At 66.5% G+C, this 18,297-nt stretch overlaps 1 protein-coding gene across 5 annotated transcripts; it reads left to right on the plus strand.

Moving 5' to 3' along the window:
- The first annotated feature begins 4,879 nt into the window (after positions 1–4,879).
- EGFL7 (EGF like domain multiple 7) lies at positions 4,880–18,132 on the plus strand. Of its 5 annotated transcripts, none has more exons than XM_073806841.1 (10): positions 8,366–8,506; positions 9,348–9,440; positions 10,056–10,133; positions 14,000–14,121; positions 14,367–14,483; positions 15,452–15,567; positions 15,779–15,874; positions 16,008–16,172; positions 16,756–16,820; positions 17,763–18,132. In XM_073806841.1, the coding sequence occupies exons 4-10, from the start codon at positions 14,042–14,044 to the stop codon at positions 18,123–18,125; spliced, it is 1,002 nt and encodes a 333-aa protein (XP_073662942.1). In that variant the 5' UTR covers positions 8,366–8,506; positions 9,348–9,440; positions 10,056–10,133; positions 14,000–14,041; the 3' UTR covers positions 18,126–18,132. The 5 variants fall into 5 exon arrangements, with proteins under 5 accessions (XP_033714994.1, XP_073662943.1, XP_073662942.1 ...); XM_033859105.2 differs by lacking the exon at positions 9,348–9,440 and adding an exon at positions 17,394–17,556 and having other exon boundaries at positions 8,446–8,506; positions 17,763–17,847; XM_033859103.2 differs by lacking the exons at positions 8,366–8,506; positions 9,348–9,440 and adding an exon at positions 4,880–4,903.
- The last annotated feature ends 165 nt before the right edge of the window (positions 18,133–18,297 follow it).

The raw sequence follows: 18,297 nt of genomic DNA on the forward strand, positions 1-18,297 counted from the left end.
CATGCCATGTGGCCTGGAGGGGCAGTCGGCCTCTCGGAGCCTCAGTTCCCTCCTGGCGCAGTGGCGGCCGAGGAGAAAACCCAGGATTTAGCCAAGGGGTCCTGAGTAATCATTGCCACAGAGGACACTGGGGCCCAGAGAAGATGGGGCCTGCCCAGGATCGCCCTGGACCCCAGGGGTCCTGAACACACAGCCCAGATCAGACCCCAGACTGCTGCTCTCCGCAAGCTGCTAGGGGCCCAGCCTTCCTTATCCTGGTCCCACATCCCTAGATTGGGGGCCAGGGAGGCGAGGACGGGGTCGGGCTGGGCCTGTAGGTGCTTCCCAGGTATCAGGGTGAGTGCCGGGGACCCCCTGCAACTCCCAGGGGCTCCAGTGGCTGAGTCCAGCACATCCAGGGGAGGGACAGGCTCCTGAGGGGTCCAATGTGACCCCTGGCTCACAGTCTGCAAGGAGGGGATGGTTCACGGGCCACGTGACGTCCCGTGAGCCTCGAGGGGCCTTGGTTCAGCTCTGAGCCCGGCCCAGAAAAGGCCACAAACTCTGGGTCCCACGTGTGCATTTCCTATTCCATCCGGGGGTCCTGGCAGGATCAGAGAGCAGCCCCTCCAGCTCTCCTGGGGTGAGCAGGGAGAGTGTGGCCAGACACCACCAGCTTGGGCAGCTCCTCAGATGATAAAGCATGGAGTGACCTCTCGGCCCAGAAATCCCACTTCCAGATACGTTCCCAAGAAAAGGGAATACAGGCGTCCACACAAGAACTTGCACATGTGTGTTCAGAGCAGCCTGGATGCACATCAGCTGAGGAATGGACGACACACGTCCATCCGCACAGTGGAACGTTATTCGGCCGTAAAGAGGGACGAAGCACTGACTCACGTTACAATATGCGTGAATCTCAAAAACGTGACGCTGGGCGGGGGCGGGGGATGAACTGGGAGATTGGGATTGACATGTACACACTAATACGCATAAACAGATAACTAATAAGAACCTGCTGTATAAAAATAAATAAATAAAATGTTAAAAAAAAACATGATGCTGAGTGAAAGAGGTCACACACACAGGCCCCCACATCGTAGGATTCCTGCTGTAGGAAACGTCCAGAACAGGCAAGTCCACAGAGACAGAAAGTAGATGGGTGGTTGCCTAGGGCTGGGAGGTGCGGGCCCCGAGGGCTATGGGGAAGAGGCAGCATAAGGACGCAGGTTTCTTTCAGGTGACGAAAATGTTCTAAAGTTGACCATGATGATGGCTACTCAAGTGACCGCACTAAAAGCCGTCGAATTGTACACTTTGAGCTGGTGGCTTGTGGGCTATGTCAATTACATCTCAACAGAGCTGTTATATTAAAAAGAGAAACCACTGGCTGGCCCTGGGTTCCCACCGAGCGCCGGCCGTCCCGGAGCTCTGGCTAAGGTCACACAGCCCTCGGGGCCAAGCCTGCTTGCTTGGAGCAGAGTCGCCTGCCGTGGGCAGGGGGGCTGAGCAGGTGGGGGCGGGGGAGCCTTTCTCCTCCTCTCCTGGGCCTGGTGGGGGGGGTCTCTGTCCCTGCACACGTGGGCCTCTCTGGAGACCCGTAGCCCCAACGGGATGGCCACGGCGCTCCAGCCCCACACCCCGCAGCCCCTGGGCCAGGCTCTGCTCTTCTCTGGGCCTCAGTTTACCCAGGTGGTCCCTAAGACCCCAGGAGCCCTGCACCCAGGGACGGAGGAGGGCCTTGCACCCCCTCGCCCAGCCACGGGGCACTGGAGCTTTTCACCGGGAAAAGAACCCAGACTAAATTTACGCCCAGGCCCGTGCACAGCGGGGAGAGGTCAGGAGGCCCCCACCCCGGCCCCTTGACGCAGTTCCCTTTCCCCTCTGGAGGGGGTTTTCTATTGTTCTCAAAGCCTGGCTCCCAATCTCCCGCACACTCACTTCCTGTTTCCTGGCTGAGAGGAAACAGAGATTTCTGGCCGGGTAGCCACCCCCCCACCACCACCCCCGCCTGTCTCTTTACATTTTTAAAGATATTAAACTGTAATGACCACAGGCGGCTTGGGAGCTCAGCAGCACTGACCGTGAGGCCAGGGGGACCTCAGGGCCACCCATGCGGAGCTCTGCAGCGGGGGGCATGGGCCCCTTTGAGAACCTGGTGGAAGCTGTGAGCCCCTCTGCCCCTCCCCCAAAACGGGCTTGGGCGCAAGCTGTCCACCGTGACAGTGTTTAGAGACCCCCAGATCCCCCACAGGGCTCCCCGTCTGATCTGACGAGTGGGGAAACTGAGGCAGGGCAGCTTCCAGCCTCTAACCTCCCTGACCTGTCCGGAGGCCACGGCCGCCCCACGGAGAGGCAGACTCTCCTGGCCACACGGTCTCCCTGCGGAGGGGACCCCCCGCTGCTCCCAGCAGCCCCCCTGGCCCCCCAGACCGCTGGGATGATGGGCGGTCCGGACGCTGTGCCCGAGACCTGCCTGGGGGTGGGGGCCGCCGTGCCCACCGCCCTGCAGACTGCTGGAGGTTGGAGGTCAGACTGCCCGTGACGGTCTTCGTGACCCTGAGAGGTCAGCCGTCCTCCACAGACAGGGTCAGATGGCAGAGTGAGCCCCTCAGGGTGGGCCTGAGAGCCTGCGGGAGCCACACACACGCAGCTCAGCAGCAGCGAAGCTTCAGCCGCCCCGCTTGCTCTTTTCTTCCCCGAAGGCCTCGGAGGGCCTGGCTCCCGGCTCTCCCTGAGTGGGCAGGGCGGGGAGGGGACAGGATGGCCCAAGATGGGGGCGCTGAACCGTGGCCCACCTCCAGTAGCCTGCTCCCCCCTCCACATACACACGTCGGTTCTCTGGAACTTCCCTTTCCCTCCTGGGAGATAAAGTGTTTTTTCCCCTCCACGTTAATGGCCGCCCCATCCGTCGGGCTTGGCAAATTGCAGCCTGACCGTGAGTGGGGCTTCCGTCCAGGGAGCCAGGCAGGGAGCGCAAGCCTCCCTCCCTCACCCCCCACGACAGGGGGAGCTCTGAGGGGCTGGGGGCAGCGTGGGCTCCAGGCAAAGCCGGGCACTGGGACAAGCCCGGGCCATGGGGCTGAGGACCCGAGGATTAGGGCCCGGCCACAGCCCTGGGAGGGAGGGTGTCAGGCTCTGTCGTGGGCTCTCCCTGATCAGCGAGGTTCCTGCAGGGGTCAGCCCGGACCACCACTGCCCACCTGCCAGCTTCCAGGCGGGACCCGGTGCCCAGCTCCTGGCCATAGTCAGCACCTTGACCTTGACCTTGACCCCGACCTGGCCAACAGCTCTAGAGACAAACATTTCATGGAGGCTCCTGGGAGCCGGGGATGCACTGCACACCCACAGCAGAAATTACGCCAGGGGACCCCCCCAAGCTTACTCCCCAGGGGTGGTCTCTCCTCTCTCCACTGCCCAGACCACTGGTGCCCTGGGACGTTCACTGTGCCTGCATTTTACAGACCACTCAGCGAAGCAGAGGCTCGGAGCTCGGCCCCCTCAGAGCTGCCCTGCTCCCCAAGTGCCCCCTGCCCAGCTCTCACCCCCAGCCCGGTATCTCCCCCATAAAATGAATCTTTCCCCAGGGAGGAAATCTGTGGTTCAAAAAATAAGATTTTCTCCATCTCCCCGTATTAGAGAAATAACAGCACAGCAGTACCCTGCAAAGTCATCAGAGGGGGTGCTTCCCTGGTGGCGCAGTGGCTGAGAGTCCGCCTGCCGATGCAGGGGACACGGGTTCGTGCCCCGGTCCGGGAAGATCCCACGTGCCGCGGAGCGGCTGGGCCCGTGAGCCATGGCCGCTGAGCCTGCGCTTCCGGAGCCTGTGCTCCGCAACGGGAGAGGCCACAACAGTGAGAGGCCCGCGTACCACACACACACACACACACAAAACTCATCAGGGTGGCTAAAATGAAAGAGCGGAGAGCAGTAAGTGCTGACGAGGCTGCCGGGCGTCCAGTGCACTCCCGCACTGTGGGTGGGGGAGACCCGGAGAAATGTTGGGCAGTGGTTGGTTTCATGACTCTCCCAGGAAGTGTGGTGACCAGGATGGGTCAGTGGCAGAGCCCATGGAGACCCTCAGGGAACCGAGGCCGGGGGGCGGTGAAGGACGTGTTCTGGGCCTCCGCCTGAGCAGCAGAAAGGTTGTGACGGCTGCATGGGTGGTCCCCAGGGAGGGAGGATGGGGAACAGCAAGGAGAAGAGGCCAAGGGTCCCCCGAGGGCCTCCTGCTGCCCAGGCACCCCTGGGCTCCACGACCAGAGCTTCCATTTCCCGCCAGCCGACCTTAGATGACCATCTTCCCTCGTGAGCTCAGCTGCATCAGCTCAAGGGTAAGACGTGCGTACGCCACACACCGCACGGCCATGGGCACTTCTAACAGATGTGCAAGGCGGGCGTCAGGGGGGTTGGGGGGAAGATGAAGACCCCCAGCTGCTGGACAGACCCCATTCTCCCTGTGGGACCTCTGGCTCCCTTTGGGACCTGGCTCAGCACTGGAGACAGCTCACTGGCCCCAGGGGAAGGCGAGCTGCCTTCCAGCCCCACTGGGGATGGGTCACTGGACCGAGCGCACGCGTCCCTTGATGAAGGGTCAGCCGCATCTGGCGTGAATCTGGCTGACAGAGCCATCCTGTCCCCGAGGCCAGCGGGCCACTCCGGGGGATAAACAGGAAGCCCCATCTCTCCCCTGCTCTGTCCGCTGCGCCTTCCCTCCTGCAGCCCGGCTCACACGCCGCGCCCGGCACCCCTCAGGCCGCCTCAGATGCCCACGCTGGCCTCTGCTGGGGGCTTGGTCCATCCACTCCTGGGCCTGTGGAGGCCAAAAGCCTGGCGGTGAGGGCTCCCAGGAAGGTCCCAGGAGGACCAGGAGACCCTGGCCGCCCCCACCATGCCCCCGGCCTGACCAGCACACTCTGGGAAGGTAAGGCAGCACGACTCACCTTCAGTCAACCGCAGCACGCCTGCAGGCAGGCTGGGAGGCAGCGCCATCTCACCTACTGACGGTGGGGCAGATGGGGAAACTGAGGCCCGCTGTGGCCAGAGGCTCCAGCCGTGCGAGCCAAAGCTGGGACCAGAACACCAGCTTCCCGACCCCACTGGGGCCCTGCCTTGGACGCCACACCCAAGGCCAGCGAGGCTCCGGGTTCGGGTCTCTGAGCCACCCAGGTGTGGACGGCCTGGAGGTCGCTGACCAATCCCACCAGGTGGCCGCCTCCACGCTGGGCCTGTGGGGTAGGGGTAGCCGGCCAGAGGGGGGTCTGCCCTGCCCTCAGGGGAGGCGCCAACTCCTTCCCAAACTGACTCCTGCTGTGGCGGCGTGCTGGACGACCTCGAACAGACGCCAGGGTCGGGCGGGCTGGGGGCGGCAGGGGGGCCTCCTTGAGGATGGGGGTAGTCCTGGCCCACCCCAGGTAGACTCCCCCTCCAGCCTGGACCACAGAGTGAGCTCCACCCACCCCAGCACCTGGGAAGGGGGCCCATGGGGCAGGAAGCACCCGTGACCCCTCTGCCGGCCCCCAAGACCCTCCTGGAGTCTGAGGGGGTGCCAGCCAGCACCAGCCCACCCTCCTGTGCAGACCCTCCCGGCCCCGGACCTGCGGTGGGTTAGAGCAGGACCCTAGCGCGTCTCCCGCGTCGGGCTCTGAGGCTCCGGGACCTGAGAGCGGAGGGCACCGTGGGGTTTTAGGCGACAGGCCGGGCCAGGCTGGCGTGTGGAGGCAAAGCCTCCTTTCCTTGCCCTGGTTCTGGTCTCGGCCCAGGAGGGGCTGTGGGAGGGCAGAGCTTGTCGGGAGGGGGTCACAGAGCAGTGGGGGTCCCAGAACTAGTGGGCAGCAGCGGCGGAGCCAGGGCAGGGAAGGCTGGGATGTGGAGGACCCGGGATCTGCCTTCCCCATACCTGTAATTCCACCATTCAACCCACCATTCTGTCTCTGTGCTCTGGGCATCCTTCCAGAAAGTTCCCTAACAGGCTCATGCTTTAGAGGGAGGGGTGGCCCATTAACCGTTACACAAAGTTGGCTAATTAGCTACTCCCAACCTCAGCCCGTCCCCTGGCAGGGATAGGTCTGCCCCTGGAGTGGGGGCACAGGAGGAACTGGGGGCTCACTGAGAAAAGAGAGGAAGGGGCCAGCTTCTGTCCTGATCTGTCCCTGCTCACCTGAGGTGAGTCCCTTTCCTCCCTGGGCCTCAGTCTCCGCATCCATACACAGAAGGGGCGGGGCCCAGCCAACCCTGATGTCTGCTGTGTCTTCCACCCGGGGGCACAGAGCAGATCCCTGGGCCTGGGGTTAGGGTTAGGGTTAGGGGTAGGGGTAGGGGTAGGGGTAGGGGTAGGGGTAGGGGTAGGGGTTAGGGTTAGGGATAGGGATAGGGTTAGGGTTAGGGATAGGGTTAGGGTTAGGGTTAGGGATAGGGTTAAGGTTAGGGTTAGGGGTTGGGGTTAGGGTTAGGGTTAGGGGTTAGGGGTTAGGGGTTAGGGTTAGGGTTAGGGTTAGGGTTAGGGTTAGGGGTTAGGGTTAGGGTTAGGGTTAGGGTTAGGGTTAGGGTTAGAGGGTTAGGGTTAGGGTTAGGGTTAGGGTTAGGGGTTAGGGGTTAAGGTTAGGGATAGGGTTAGGGTTAGGGTTAGGGTTAGGATTAGGGTTAGGGGTTAGGGGTTAGGGTTAGGGTTAAGGTTAGGGGTTAGGGTTAGGGTTAGGTTTAGGGTTAGGGTTAGGGTTAGGGTTAGGGTTAGGGTCTTTGTGATGTGGGCAGAGGGTCACCTCCTTGGTGGGAGCAAAGCCTAACCTGGCCCCTACACTCTCGAAAGTACACTCAGCAGGACACACTCAGTGTATGGTTTGGGAACCCTAACCCTTCTGGACAGATGTACCCTCAGGTGGGAGAGCCATGGGGCCGAGAGTGGGCCACGTGGGTTGGAGCGGAAGAGATGGGGGATGAGCGCCCCCAGACCTCCTTGCGCTCAATCCGGCAACACTTGACAGCCCGGAGCCTTGTCAGCCGTCACCGCCACCTCACTCGCTGGCAGCTCTCTTGGCCCCATGGGATAGATGGGGAAACTGAGGCCCGGAGAAGTGAAGGCCCTGGCTGACCCCAGCCTCATGCCTGCAAGAGACCCTCCTATGGGGGCGGGGAAGGGAGCAGTCCCTGCTGACCACTGAGACCAACCAGAAGGGCGGGCAGACTTCCCTCCTGCTCTCGGAGGCATTCGGGGGCGTGGGGGGTTGGGTGTGGAATTTCCCAAGCTGCTCCGGCCTCCCTCTTGGCCGGGAAATCCATTTGGGTGGGGCCGGAGGGAGGTAGGGCTGAGCAGAGATGCTCAAGGCCAGAGAGTCGGAGAGGGTCCCACCTGTGGGTGGGCGAGTGCTGACCCCGGAGCAGGGCTCAGACCCGAGGACAATGGGGTTGGGGGCGCTGCTCACTCAGAGCCCTCAGCCAGGTGTGGCCTCAGTAGCTGCCCCTTGGGCACCCAGCCAACTAGCATCGCAGCAACAGGTGCTCAGCCTGCGGGTCCCCAGCACCGCCTAAATGAGGAAACTGCGGGTCTGAGCTGGGGGGCTGGACCACCTGGAGGGTCTGAAGGAGCACCCCCTTTGGCCACCTAGAGGCCCCCCTCAGCCTCTGGAAGCCAAGGGAGGAGAGGGGGCCTGGGAACGCGCTTTGCCCTCCTCTGAAGAGGGGCCTGGAAGTAGGACTGGAGGCTTTCGCCCATGCTTGCACACGCCCAGGAGTAGGGGGCATTCCTAGAGAAGGCCTGAGCCTCTGAGCTGACGTCTGCCCCTCTCCGTCACCCCCCACCATGGCCACTCTAGGCCCCAGGGACTCACAGAGCGGGCTGTTCTCAGCCCACCCAGCCTCCTGCCCCATCCCCAGCTCTCTTCTGGCCGCTCCCACCCCCGGGCCCTGGCACACACACCCGGGGGTGCAGGTGCACGCCCTGGGGGTCACAGGAAGAACGGCCCCCTCCATGGAGCCGCACTAATGTGGTCCCACCGGCTTGGTGGACCCACGGCCCTGGGGGGGCCCTGTGTGCCAGCCACGTCCTCTGTCACACACTGGGCCCAGCTGGGCCCCAGCGTCACCAGCCAGGCTGCAGCTGGGCCCGAGCACCGTCTCTGGCTGCTTCAGGATTAGAGCCTGGTCCCCGGGGAGAGCTCCCCCACCCCTGCCCCCGCCGCTGGGCCCAGGCCCTCCCTCGGTGGCCCCCCACCGCCCCTCGGCCTCCTGTTTGTTCACTGACAGATCCCCGTTATCAGCGGACAGCACACACAGGAAGTCCGGCTGGGAAGGGCCCATCCCAACCCCGATTTACACGGGGACGGAGCATAAAAAGCCACCCTTCCTCGCTCCGGGAGGAGCCTCCCTGCCCCGAGTCCACCGTCCCCATGGCCAAGACGGAGGCCTCCGACAGGACAGGCAGGCGGCCTCGGGAGTTGCCTCAAGGCGGCCGTCGAGGGGTAGGGCCCAGCCCTGGCCTGAGGGGGCAGCAGTGGTGGCCATGGCCGAGCCAGCCCCGGGGCGGCACCAGGTAGGGCAGGGGCGGCCTTGGAGGGCAGGGAGGGGGGAGAGCAGGGCGAGCGCCCCTCTGCGGGCTCTGTGGACCGCGGGCACCTGTGGGCTGAGCTCCGAGGGTCTGCAGAGCTCCGCTGGCCGGGGCCACCGCATCATACCCCCATCAGTGCCATCCTCACCTTGGCCAAGGGCACCCGCTGGGGGTGGCACAGTCTGGATGCCAGTCTGGCCTGCCCGACACTGACGCTTACGCTGGGCAGCCCAGCAGCTGCTGTGACCCCTGGCCGGAGAAGCCAGCGCGGCGGCCTCGCTGCACCTCGCACGCCCTCCCGCGCCCGCTCTGATTTCCCAGGGAAGCCCCCGGGGTTGGCAGTAAGGCCCCTCTTCTCTGTGACCTGCGTGTCCCGAGGGCATCGTCCCCCAAGGGTGGGAGAGCACCCCGAGGGTGTCGGGGAGGGGCGCCGGGGAGGGGTTGGAACCCCAAAGCCAAATCTAGAGCCAGGAGGAGCCATGCCGGGGGGGGCACCGGGCACAGCCCCAGGAGGAGCCATGCCGGGGGGGGCACCGAGCACAGCCCCAGGAGGAGCCATGCCAGTGGGGGGCACCGAGCACAGCCCCAGGAGGAGCCATGCCAGTGGGGGACACCGAGCACAGCCCCAGGAGGAGCCCCTCTTCGGCTGCGCTGGCCGGGGGCGGGCGGGGGACAGCCGTCCCGGGCAGAGGGACAGCTTGCAGCCTAGGGGAGCCCCCCTCCCAGAGCAGCCCAGGTCCCCGAGCGGCAGGGCCCTTCCTGGCCTCTGACAGTCTTGTTGTCACGTCCACCCCAGCAGTCTGTGTGACAAACACCCACTTTCCAGATGAGAAAGCAGGTGCTGACGGTCCGCCCAGCTTAGCAGCGGAGCGAGGACCAGCCACGCAGCTCGCCAGGCCCCTTTCTGCCCAGGCCTGAGGTCAAAGGGTCAAGTGACCAGCTTCAGGGACTGGATGGGGGCAGGGAACAGGGCAGGGCAACTCTCCCTCCAGTCCCCCTGGGCCTGGCCCTTAACTCTCTACTGCCTGGGGCTGCCTGCTTGGGTTGGGGGTGGGGGGAGAGACACCGCCACGCCAGGGACCACCCCCCACTTCACAGTTATCCCAGCCCCCGCCACCCAGCCACCCTCAGGTCATCTTCCAGGGGCTTCCAGGGGCCCCTGGTCCAGGAAGGGGCTCCTGTCCAGCCTCCTGTGTCCCCTCCCTTCCTTTACCTCCTGTGCACCAAAGTAGGCCTGATCCGGACGCCCCCCGAGCTGAAGGCCCCCCTCCCCGTGAACCTGCGGGATGCCCTCCCAGCACCCCGGGCTTTGCAGAGCTTTCCATCCCGGGACTCAGGACCCCCGGGCAACAGGGTGTGGGCAGGCCTGAAAGGCCCGTTCCTCTCTGGCCATCAGAGGGGTGGGGATCTGTAGGCCAAGTGCAGGCCAAGCTCCCACAGCCACATGGAGGCCGGCCCCGTCCCCCTCCCCAGCCCCTGGATGTCACGGTGACCAAGGCTGTGCGCTAACCCACACCGTGTCTCTGACCCGCAGACCCCGGCACAGGAGGGGAAAGGGCAGCCCCCACCGCTGCCACCAGTGTCTGGGGCATGAGGGAGACTGCTTCTCCAGGTGAGTGCCACAGGCGATGCTCTGGGCAGCAGCAGGGGGCCTGGCTGGGCCCGGGCACGGTTTACACGTGTGCACGCGCGCGCGCGCGCACACACACACACACACACACACACACACACACGCACTTAGGCGAACAGGGCCTGGGCTCCAGTTCCAGGGCAGAAAGTGCCGAGAGGCGCGGGCCCAGGGTGTCACGCGCACTAACGGCTGTAACACGCTGGTGCAGACGTGAGGGCTCCCCAGGGGAGGAGGGGCTGGGGCACCTGGCTCCAGCTGTGCCGGCTGCTGTCTCTTGGGCACTGCTGGCCACTCCACCACACGGGGCTTCTTTAGCCCATGCTGCGAATGTGGAGAGGGAGCCTGGAGAGGAGAGGAGAGGTGACTGGCCCAGGAGCCCCCAGTGGTGCCCATGCACTTGAGGGACTCCTTGGAGGCCTGAAGAGCACTCAGGGGTGGTCCCAACTGTCCTGAACAAAGGGGGCACCAGGTGGGAGCCCGGCAGACCCCCTAACCTGGCACACTGGCTGGGAGGGAGGCTCGGTGTTGCACCTAGGACCCGGCGGCGCTCTGCCGAGCCCCGCCCCCACCTGTAAGATCTCTGGAAGTCCCGGCTATGAGCCGGGGGATCACTGACGTCCACCCCACGTGTGGCTGCAGGGCAGCGGTCAGCTTTAGCCAGCCCCCGGTGCCTAGGGAGCTGGCCACCCGGGGGCTATGGCCATTCCCGGGAGTCGGCGCTCAGCCTAGGGGAGTCGAGAGCTAGCTACCCGCGGCCAGCGCGGGCTCCCCATGCGGCCTCCGGGCACCTGGCTGCCGGCTCAGCCCTGCGTCCTCGGGAGCCGGCTGGGAGGGGCAGTAGCGCTCGGCGGCGGGTAGTGCGTCAGGAGACCCGGTTCCAGCTGACTCACTGCACGGCCCCCGGGGCGCCGTCCGCCGCGGGGCCTCAGTTTCCCAATCTGCGCAATGGGGGCGGGCGGGCGTTCGGAGCCCACCCAGGGTGGGGGCGGGCCGGGGGCGGGCCGGGAGGGGCGGGGCCGGGGTTGGCGGGCGGGCGGGGCCGGGGCCCCTCTGCGCGGTGGCGACAGCGGCGCGTGCGCGCCCCGGATCGGGCGGTGAGTGTGGAGGGAGCGGGGCGCCCGGCTGGGGACGCGGGGACGGCCGCGGGCGGGGGTCTGTTCAACGTTCGGGCTGGGGGCGGGGGCCTCGCCGCGCGCGGAGCTGGGGGGCGACGCAGGGCGACCGCGGGGAGCCCAAAGGTGAGCGGGCCGGGAGCGCCGGGCTCTGCCGCGCGGGCACCCGAACCCCAGCCCGGCCCCGGATCTCGCGGCTGGGTCCGGAGAATGGGCCCAGCGGCCTTGGGAAAGGGCGCCCCCTGCTGGTGACAGGTGACCCGGGCCGGGCCGCGCGGGTGGGCCCGGGCGGGGGAGGGGTGGGGCGCCGCAGCCCCTCATCCCCCTATCCGGGCCCTGCGGCTCCCCCAGGGCCTGACTCAGAGCCTCGCGGGCCCCGGACCCCGCAGCCCAGGCCAGCGGTACCCTGCGGTGGCGGAGCGGGGGGACGTGTCACTCCACCCTCGCTCCCACTCTCCACGGAGCCGGCCGTGCAGGGGGAAGGGGAGACGTGGGGTGGGCGGTGGAGAGGGCGCACCCCCAGGGAATCAGTCTTGTAATCTCACTCCGCCTCTCCGCATCCACCCCCGCCCATCCAAACGTCCAAAGCACCCCTCACGGTGGAAGGGGGAACCAGGGCTATCGCCCTGCGGTGGAGTCAGGCCCCTCCCTCTAACGACTGTCTCCCCGGGTGGGGTCAGCGAGGCGGCAGCCCGGGGCAGGTGGGAGGGAAGGTGGTGGCAGGGCTCGTGCAGACAGAGGGGATGGGACTTTATTGCTTATCGTTCTGGAGGTACCACAGAGCGCCCTGCCCGGGCTCCCCGCCCCAGCAGGGCTGTTAACACCAAAGGGAAATGGGATTCTGCCAGCCCAGCACAGGCTGGTCAGCGCCATCGGCTTCCTCTGGCCTAGGGGAAAAGCGTGACTTTCAAAAATCAACTCTCTTCTTTTAAAAAGCACGATTTCCTTTCTAACCAGCTTCCGATAGGTTGGGGAGGTGCTTGGGGTGGGTGTTTGTGGAGGACAGTCACATTTGCATGAGATGCACCGCCCTCCAGGTGGCCGGTGTGGGAGAGCTCAGGGTGTGCGGAACCCGGAGGCCCCTGCCCAGCCCTGCCAGCCCCCCGGCCCACCTCTGCCTTCCCAGGGCCCACTCCGCAGGACCACCTGTCCCCACCATTTCAATTCTTGCCTGGACCGCCACCAGGCCCGCTGTCTAACAGTGCGCTCCCCCCAGAGTTCATCTTCCGAGCCAACTCTGACTGGCAGGACATGTCCCTGCCCAGAAACAGCTAAGAAGCACCCCCCCCGCCGCCCCCAAACTAAGTCCAACACCTCAGCTGCCCGCTGCAGCCTCTGCCTGCTCGGCCACCCAGCCCTCCCCTCTCAGGCCCGTGACAGAGAACAGGAGGTGCAGGAAAGCCTTCGTGCAGCTGCCTTCCTGCCCAGCCCAGGGCCGCGTGGTGCCGTGGGAAGAGCATGGCCCGAACACCCAGCTGAACCCGCGCGTGGACCAGGCGTGGCGTCGCCTCCCTCTGGGTCGGCCTGGGCGGGCATCTGGGGCTGAATGATGCTCATGGTGGTTTAGGGACTAACCGTAAACCAGAGGAGCCAGAGGAGGGGCCTCCGAGACCCTAGTGGTGTCTTTGAGGAAAGTGAGTCCCAGAGTCCCAGAGAGGGAGGTGACTGTACCCAGCCTCTGCTCCCCGCCGCCACCACACACACCAGTTCATCTCCTTCCTGTGCCCTTTCCTTCGCGCGGGCGGCGGCGGGGGGGCCTGCAGGGCCAGGCTCAGCCCACCTGGGGGAAACCTCAGATGGGGCGCCCGGAGCATGGGAGCAGAGAGCTCCCAGCTCCCCAGACCCTTGGCTGTGCACACAGATAGCAGCCCCGCCCCCGTCCCCTGGGCTTGCCACAGACCATCAGTTCCCGGCTGGGGGCTCCCGGGAATCCCTCTCTGGGCCTCCCCGGCTCCCATCCACAGCCAGGGCAGGAACGGTGATCGGCTCCACTGGCGTGTGGGGGGGCTGCTCCAGTCCCCCCACCATCTGGGTGCCTAGTAGGGCCACTGTCTTGGGAGCCCTGGAGGCTGTCTGCACTAGCGGTTTAGTCCCCGGCAGCGGAGTGACCCCCCTCTTAAGTGCAGGCCCCGGCCCCACCCTGAGGAGGACCATAGTGGCCCCTGCCTGCTGGGCACCTGCACCCCAGTGGACCCCCAAGCCACCACGGCTGGCTCCCCGTCTGGCACGTGAGGTCACTGAAGGCCACAAGGGCACAGCCAGCTGGGGGGGGTTCCGCCCCGCCACTAACACCCCAATTGCAGACTGAGGCGGGGAGTACAAGCCCTGCCCTGTGGGAAGGGCACCAACCCAGCCAGGGGACGGAGACGTAGTCCAGATGCCCGCCCTGGGCCCCCACCTTCCCCAGTGAACTTGACCAAGCCCAGCGCTGCCCAGGTGTCCCTCTCCCCAGGCGAGGGCTTCAGCTTCTGTTCCCAGACCCCGGATGTCGTGGCCCTTCTGTGGCCCCTGGGCGGGCTGTATGTGGCTGGTGAGGGGCCGGCCTCCCTGTCCAGGTGGGATGGGGGCGGGGAGAGCTGACACCGCCCGTGGAGGCTCTGCCGCTGCGGTGAGAGGTCCCAACAAAGTGGGTGAGCTGGGCGGGTGTCACGGAGCCAAGAGGACAGTCTCCACGAGGGGCACGGGCTCGAGGCGGGGTCTGCAGAGGGACTTCCAGGGTTGTGCTTTGCGCTTCAGGCCATCCTGAGGAGAAGGCCGTTCCATCCGGAAACACAGGCCATGTGGGGCTCCCAGGAGCTGCTCCTGCTCTGGTTCCTGGTGCTGGCGGCGGGTGGCACCGAGCACGTCTACCGGCCTGGGTGAGCCAGGGCGCGGCCTCTGGGCGCTCGGGAGGTGGGGGTGTGCGGCGGGGAGCCCTCGGCCCCTCCCCAGGGCAGCCCCCGGTGTTTGCGGAGCCGAGGCTTCCCTGTGGCTCCTGCCGACGGTCTTTCCCATGGTGACACTGGGAAACCCCTTCCCCGCTTTCCGGCTCCCTTGGGTTCTGGGGCTGGGTCACAGCCCTGGGAGCCCCCCCACTGACTTTCTGGCCCCCATCACCCCGTAGCCGCAGGGTGTGTGTCATCGGGGCTCCCAGGGGCCCCGTGTCCGAGTCCTTTGTGCAGCGTGTGTACCAGCCCTTCCTCACCACCTGCGATGGGCACCGAGCCTGCAGCACCTACCGGTGAGCGCCGCCTGCCGCCGCAGCGCCCCATCTGCCACGCACAAGCCCTGGGGCTGGGAGGGCAGTGCGCCCCAGAAGGGAAACTGAGGCCCAGAGCAGGGAAGGGACTCGCCGAGGCCACGTCTGAGTGGGTGGCGGAGACTGACACCTGTTGTAACCTGGGCAGTCCCGACTCAGGAAGCTACCGCTGTGACCTCAAGTATCAGCTGCTACGAGGGCATCTGGCGCATCCTCTCCCCACCCTCATTTTAGGGGGCTCACCCACCCTGTCTGCTCCCCTCCACTTTGGGGGCGCTCCCACCCCCACCCAGCATCGCTGGCTGCAGTCTCCTACCCGCGTGGCTCCCTGAAAGCTTCCTCGTCCTGGCCCTGCCCTTGGGGCTCCAGTGGGCACCCTCTCCCCGTGGCAGCCCCCGGCAGTTACAGATGGAGGTCCTGCCGCCCCCAACACCTAGGACGCCCCAGCCTGTGCCAGTTGAGGGGCGTGCCTCTCTGGTTCTCCGCTGTGGGAATGTGGCTTTAAAGGATTTTGTTTTCTGAGGTGCTTGAAGACCTCCCCGGTCGGGGATGGGAGACGGTGTGGCAAGCCCCTCCCCTCAGGGCCTAGATCCCCGCCCCTAGAACAGGAGGCTCTCCCCCGCGGTGCCACCTCTGCTCCACGCCAGGCTCGGCCGGGCTTCCTCCCAGGCCTCGGGGTCCTGCTCAGCACAGCAGGTTGGGCCGGGGAGGTGGCCTGTGCTGTGCGAGGTACCATCCCTGGGGGAAAGGACCTCTGGGGGCACACCTGGGTGACCTTGTCCATGCTGGGGGAGACGGCTCCTGTGGTTCTGGAGGGCACGGGGACGGAGCCAGCCTGGAAGGCCAGCGGCTGGGGAAGCCCCGGCCGGGGCCCAGGAGACCCAGTGGCACCACTGAGGCCCCCCCCGTGAGGGCCGGGCCCCTCTGAGCTGCCCCCACCCATCCCGCAGGACCCTCTACAGGACTGCCTACCGCCGCAGCCCTGGGCCGGCCCCCGCCCGGCCTCGCTATGCCTGCTGCCCCGGCTGGAAGAGGACCAGCGGGCTGCCCGGGTCCTGTGCAGCAGGTACGGGCCCCTGGCGCCTGGGGTCAGTTAAAGTCGAACCCAGCGAGGGAGCGGTCCCTCCCGCTCCCCAGACCCGGGGCCAGGCACCAGCTGCTTGTCTCTCAAAACCTGAATGAGCATCTCCGGCACGGCACCCCTTCCTTGGCTGCCACCCCTGCGGGGCCCTGGGGACCCTCCTGAGTTGGTGACAGGCCTCCCCACCCACCCACAGCAATATGCCAGCCACCATGCCAGAATGGGGGGAGCTGTGTCCAGCCCGGCCGCTGTCACTGCCCTGCAGGATGGCAGGGCGACACCTGCCAGACAGGTGAGGCTGGTTCCACCCTCCCGGAGGGGAGGGGGCCTCCGGGCACCTCCTGTGTGTCCTGGGTAGCCCACCGATGGGTGGGTCTCGAGGGGGCTCAGGGTGGGCGCCCCTGCCTGACAGCCCTTTCCCACAGACGTGGATGAGTGCAGGGCTGGAAGGGGCGGCTGTCCCCAGCGCTGTGTCAATACCGCGGGCAGTTACTGGTGTCAGTGCCGAGAGGGGCACAGCCCATCTGTGGACGGGGCACTCTGCCTGCCCGGGAGAGGGGCCCCCAGGGTGGCCCCGAACCCCGCGACAGGTAAACTCCCCGCTTGCCCCCCTTGCTGATGCGCCTGGGGGGTGGGCAGGGAGGGCCCGAGCTGGTGGGGGTGACGGGCGCACTGGAGGGTGGATGGGTGGTGGCTTCCCACGGGGACCGCGGGGAGGGCCTCACCTCAGCCCGGAGTGGAAGAAGGCGCCCACGTGTCCCTGCCTGGGCAGCCTGGAGACACAGCACCTCCCTCCGCTGGTGACGGGACATTATTACTTTTGGTACGCGCTGTGACACTTCAAACTCGTACCGTGAGTAATAATGCGCCGTTGGCAGCCCGGCGCCGAGAGCGAGAGTGCGGCACGGACCTCAGCCCGGAGCCCCTCAGCATGACGGGGACCCCAGCACCGAGGGGCGGGCGGGTGAGGCTGCGTCTGCCCAGAGCCACCTTCCGGACCAGGAGGGTGGCCTTGGTGGACGGCCAGGACCCAAGGTTGGGGGAGGACTCGCCACAACAGCTGGGGCAGGAACCCGGTGCCCGGGGCTGCGCCCCACGCCTGGAGCAGAGGCTGGAGGCCCCGCGTCGGGATGCGAGCCCGGCCCCCCTGACTCGGCACCCGGCTCTCCCCAGGAGTGGGCAGTGAGGTGAAGGAGGAAATGCAGAGGCTTCAGTCAAGGGTGGACGTGCTGGAGCAGGTGAGGGCTGGGCGGGGTACCCGGGGGCCTCGGCATGGGGGCAGGGCTCAGTGGGGGAGCCCTGGGCGGGAGGCTTCCCCGCTGCTGGCAGCCTAGGGTGCCCTTGGCCTGGGCGCCATGCTGGGCAGGGGCAGCGGACGGTGTCTGGGATGCCAGGACAGGAGGGGGCGGGGCCCCACAGAGAGCGAGGACTCGGCCCAGCCCACCCCCGCCTTTGTCCCTGCAGGGACAGAGTGCCCCTGCGGCCTTTCCGCAGGGTCCTTGGCCCGAGACCCCTCAGCAACCCCTGCCCACCCCTCCTAGCTCCTCCAACCAGGGGTCCCAGGCCTCAGGGACCATTGGCCGGGCTGGCCTGTGTGACATCCGTCTGTGCCGCCCCCTGCCCCGGTCTCCTGGCGCAGAAGCTCACTCTGGTGGACGTCCAGGGCCCTGCAGCTAGAACTGAGTCTGGGGGTTGGCGGTGCCCTTGCTGGCCACCCTATTGTCCTTCAATCCTTGTGGAACAGGGAGGGTGAGGGGCTGGCCCAGGGTCACACAGGCCCTTCTCCACCGGGCCCTCCGCCTGCCCCATAGAAGCTGCAGCTCGTGCTGACCCCGCTTCACAGCCTGGCCTCGCGGGCCCTGGAGCACGGGCTCCCGGACCCGGGTAGCCTCCTGGCCCACTCCCTCCGGCAGCTGGACCGCATTGACTCTCTGAGCGAGCAGATCTCCTTCCTGGAGGAGCAGCTGGGCTCCTGTGAGTGCCGTGGTCCCTGTGACCTCCCCACCCACAGAGTCCCCCTCTGGTAGCCTAGGACCCCCGAGGCTGGAGCCATCTCCTGCCCAGAGAGGCCAGAGGGCGCAGGGAGGGGCAGCCACAGGCCGAGCGGGCAGATCTGGCTGGGCCGGAGGCTGGTGGGGAACGGACACTGCTGACCCCAGCCCCACCCCTTCCACCCATAGGTTCTTGCAAGAAGGAGGTGTGACAGTCCGACCCAGGCCCCCGCTCTGGCCACCAAGAGTCCGAGGACACCGGCCCCACCCTGCCCTGCCCTGGGCCCTGCCCTGCCACCTCTCCCACCAGGAAGGCGCCCCCCCCCGCCCCGCGTGGGGAGGGGGCAGTGCGGGCCCTCCTGTGCGAATCCAGCCCCAGCCCAGCCAGCACTCTGGCCTTGTGAGCAGAGCCCGGCCAGACCCCTGCGCCCCCGCAGCCGGCTCTGGGGGCCTGGTGGGCCCACGGCTGAGGAAGGTACGAGGGCTTCCTGCCCAGGGCCTGGCCCCTGTGCTGCTCACCAGGCAGCCCTGATCATCGTCAGAATAAAATAAGACTTGAGCCGCTGTGTCCGTGGCTGGATTGCAGGAACATTCTGAACCTGACCGGCCTCCCCCGGCCGACCACCACGTGCTGGGAGGGAGGAGGCTGCCAGCGCGCCCCCTGGGCCCTCCTAGGCAGGGTCGTGGTGCCCCCTCTTCAAAAGGAGCTGGAGCAGGTGGTTTC

The sequence above is a fragment of the Tursiops truncatus genome, chromosome 6, assembly GCF_011762595.2.
Source record: "Tursiops truncatus isolate mTurTru1 chromosome 6, mTurTru1.mat.Y, whole genome shotgun sequence".
Lineage (NCBI taxonomy): Eukaryota > Metazoa > Chordata > Mammalia > Artiodactyla > Delphinidae > Tursiops > Tursiops truncatus.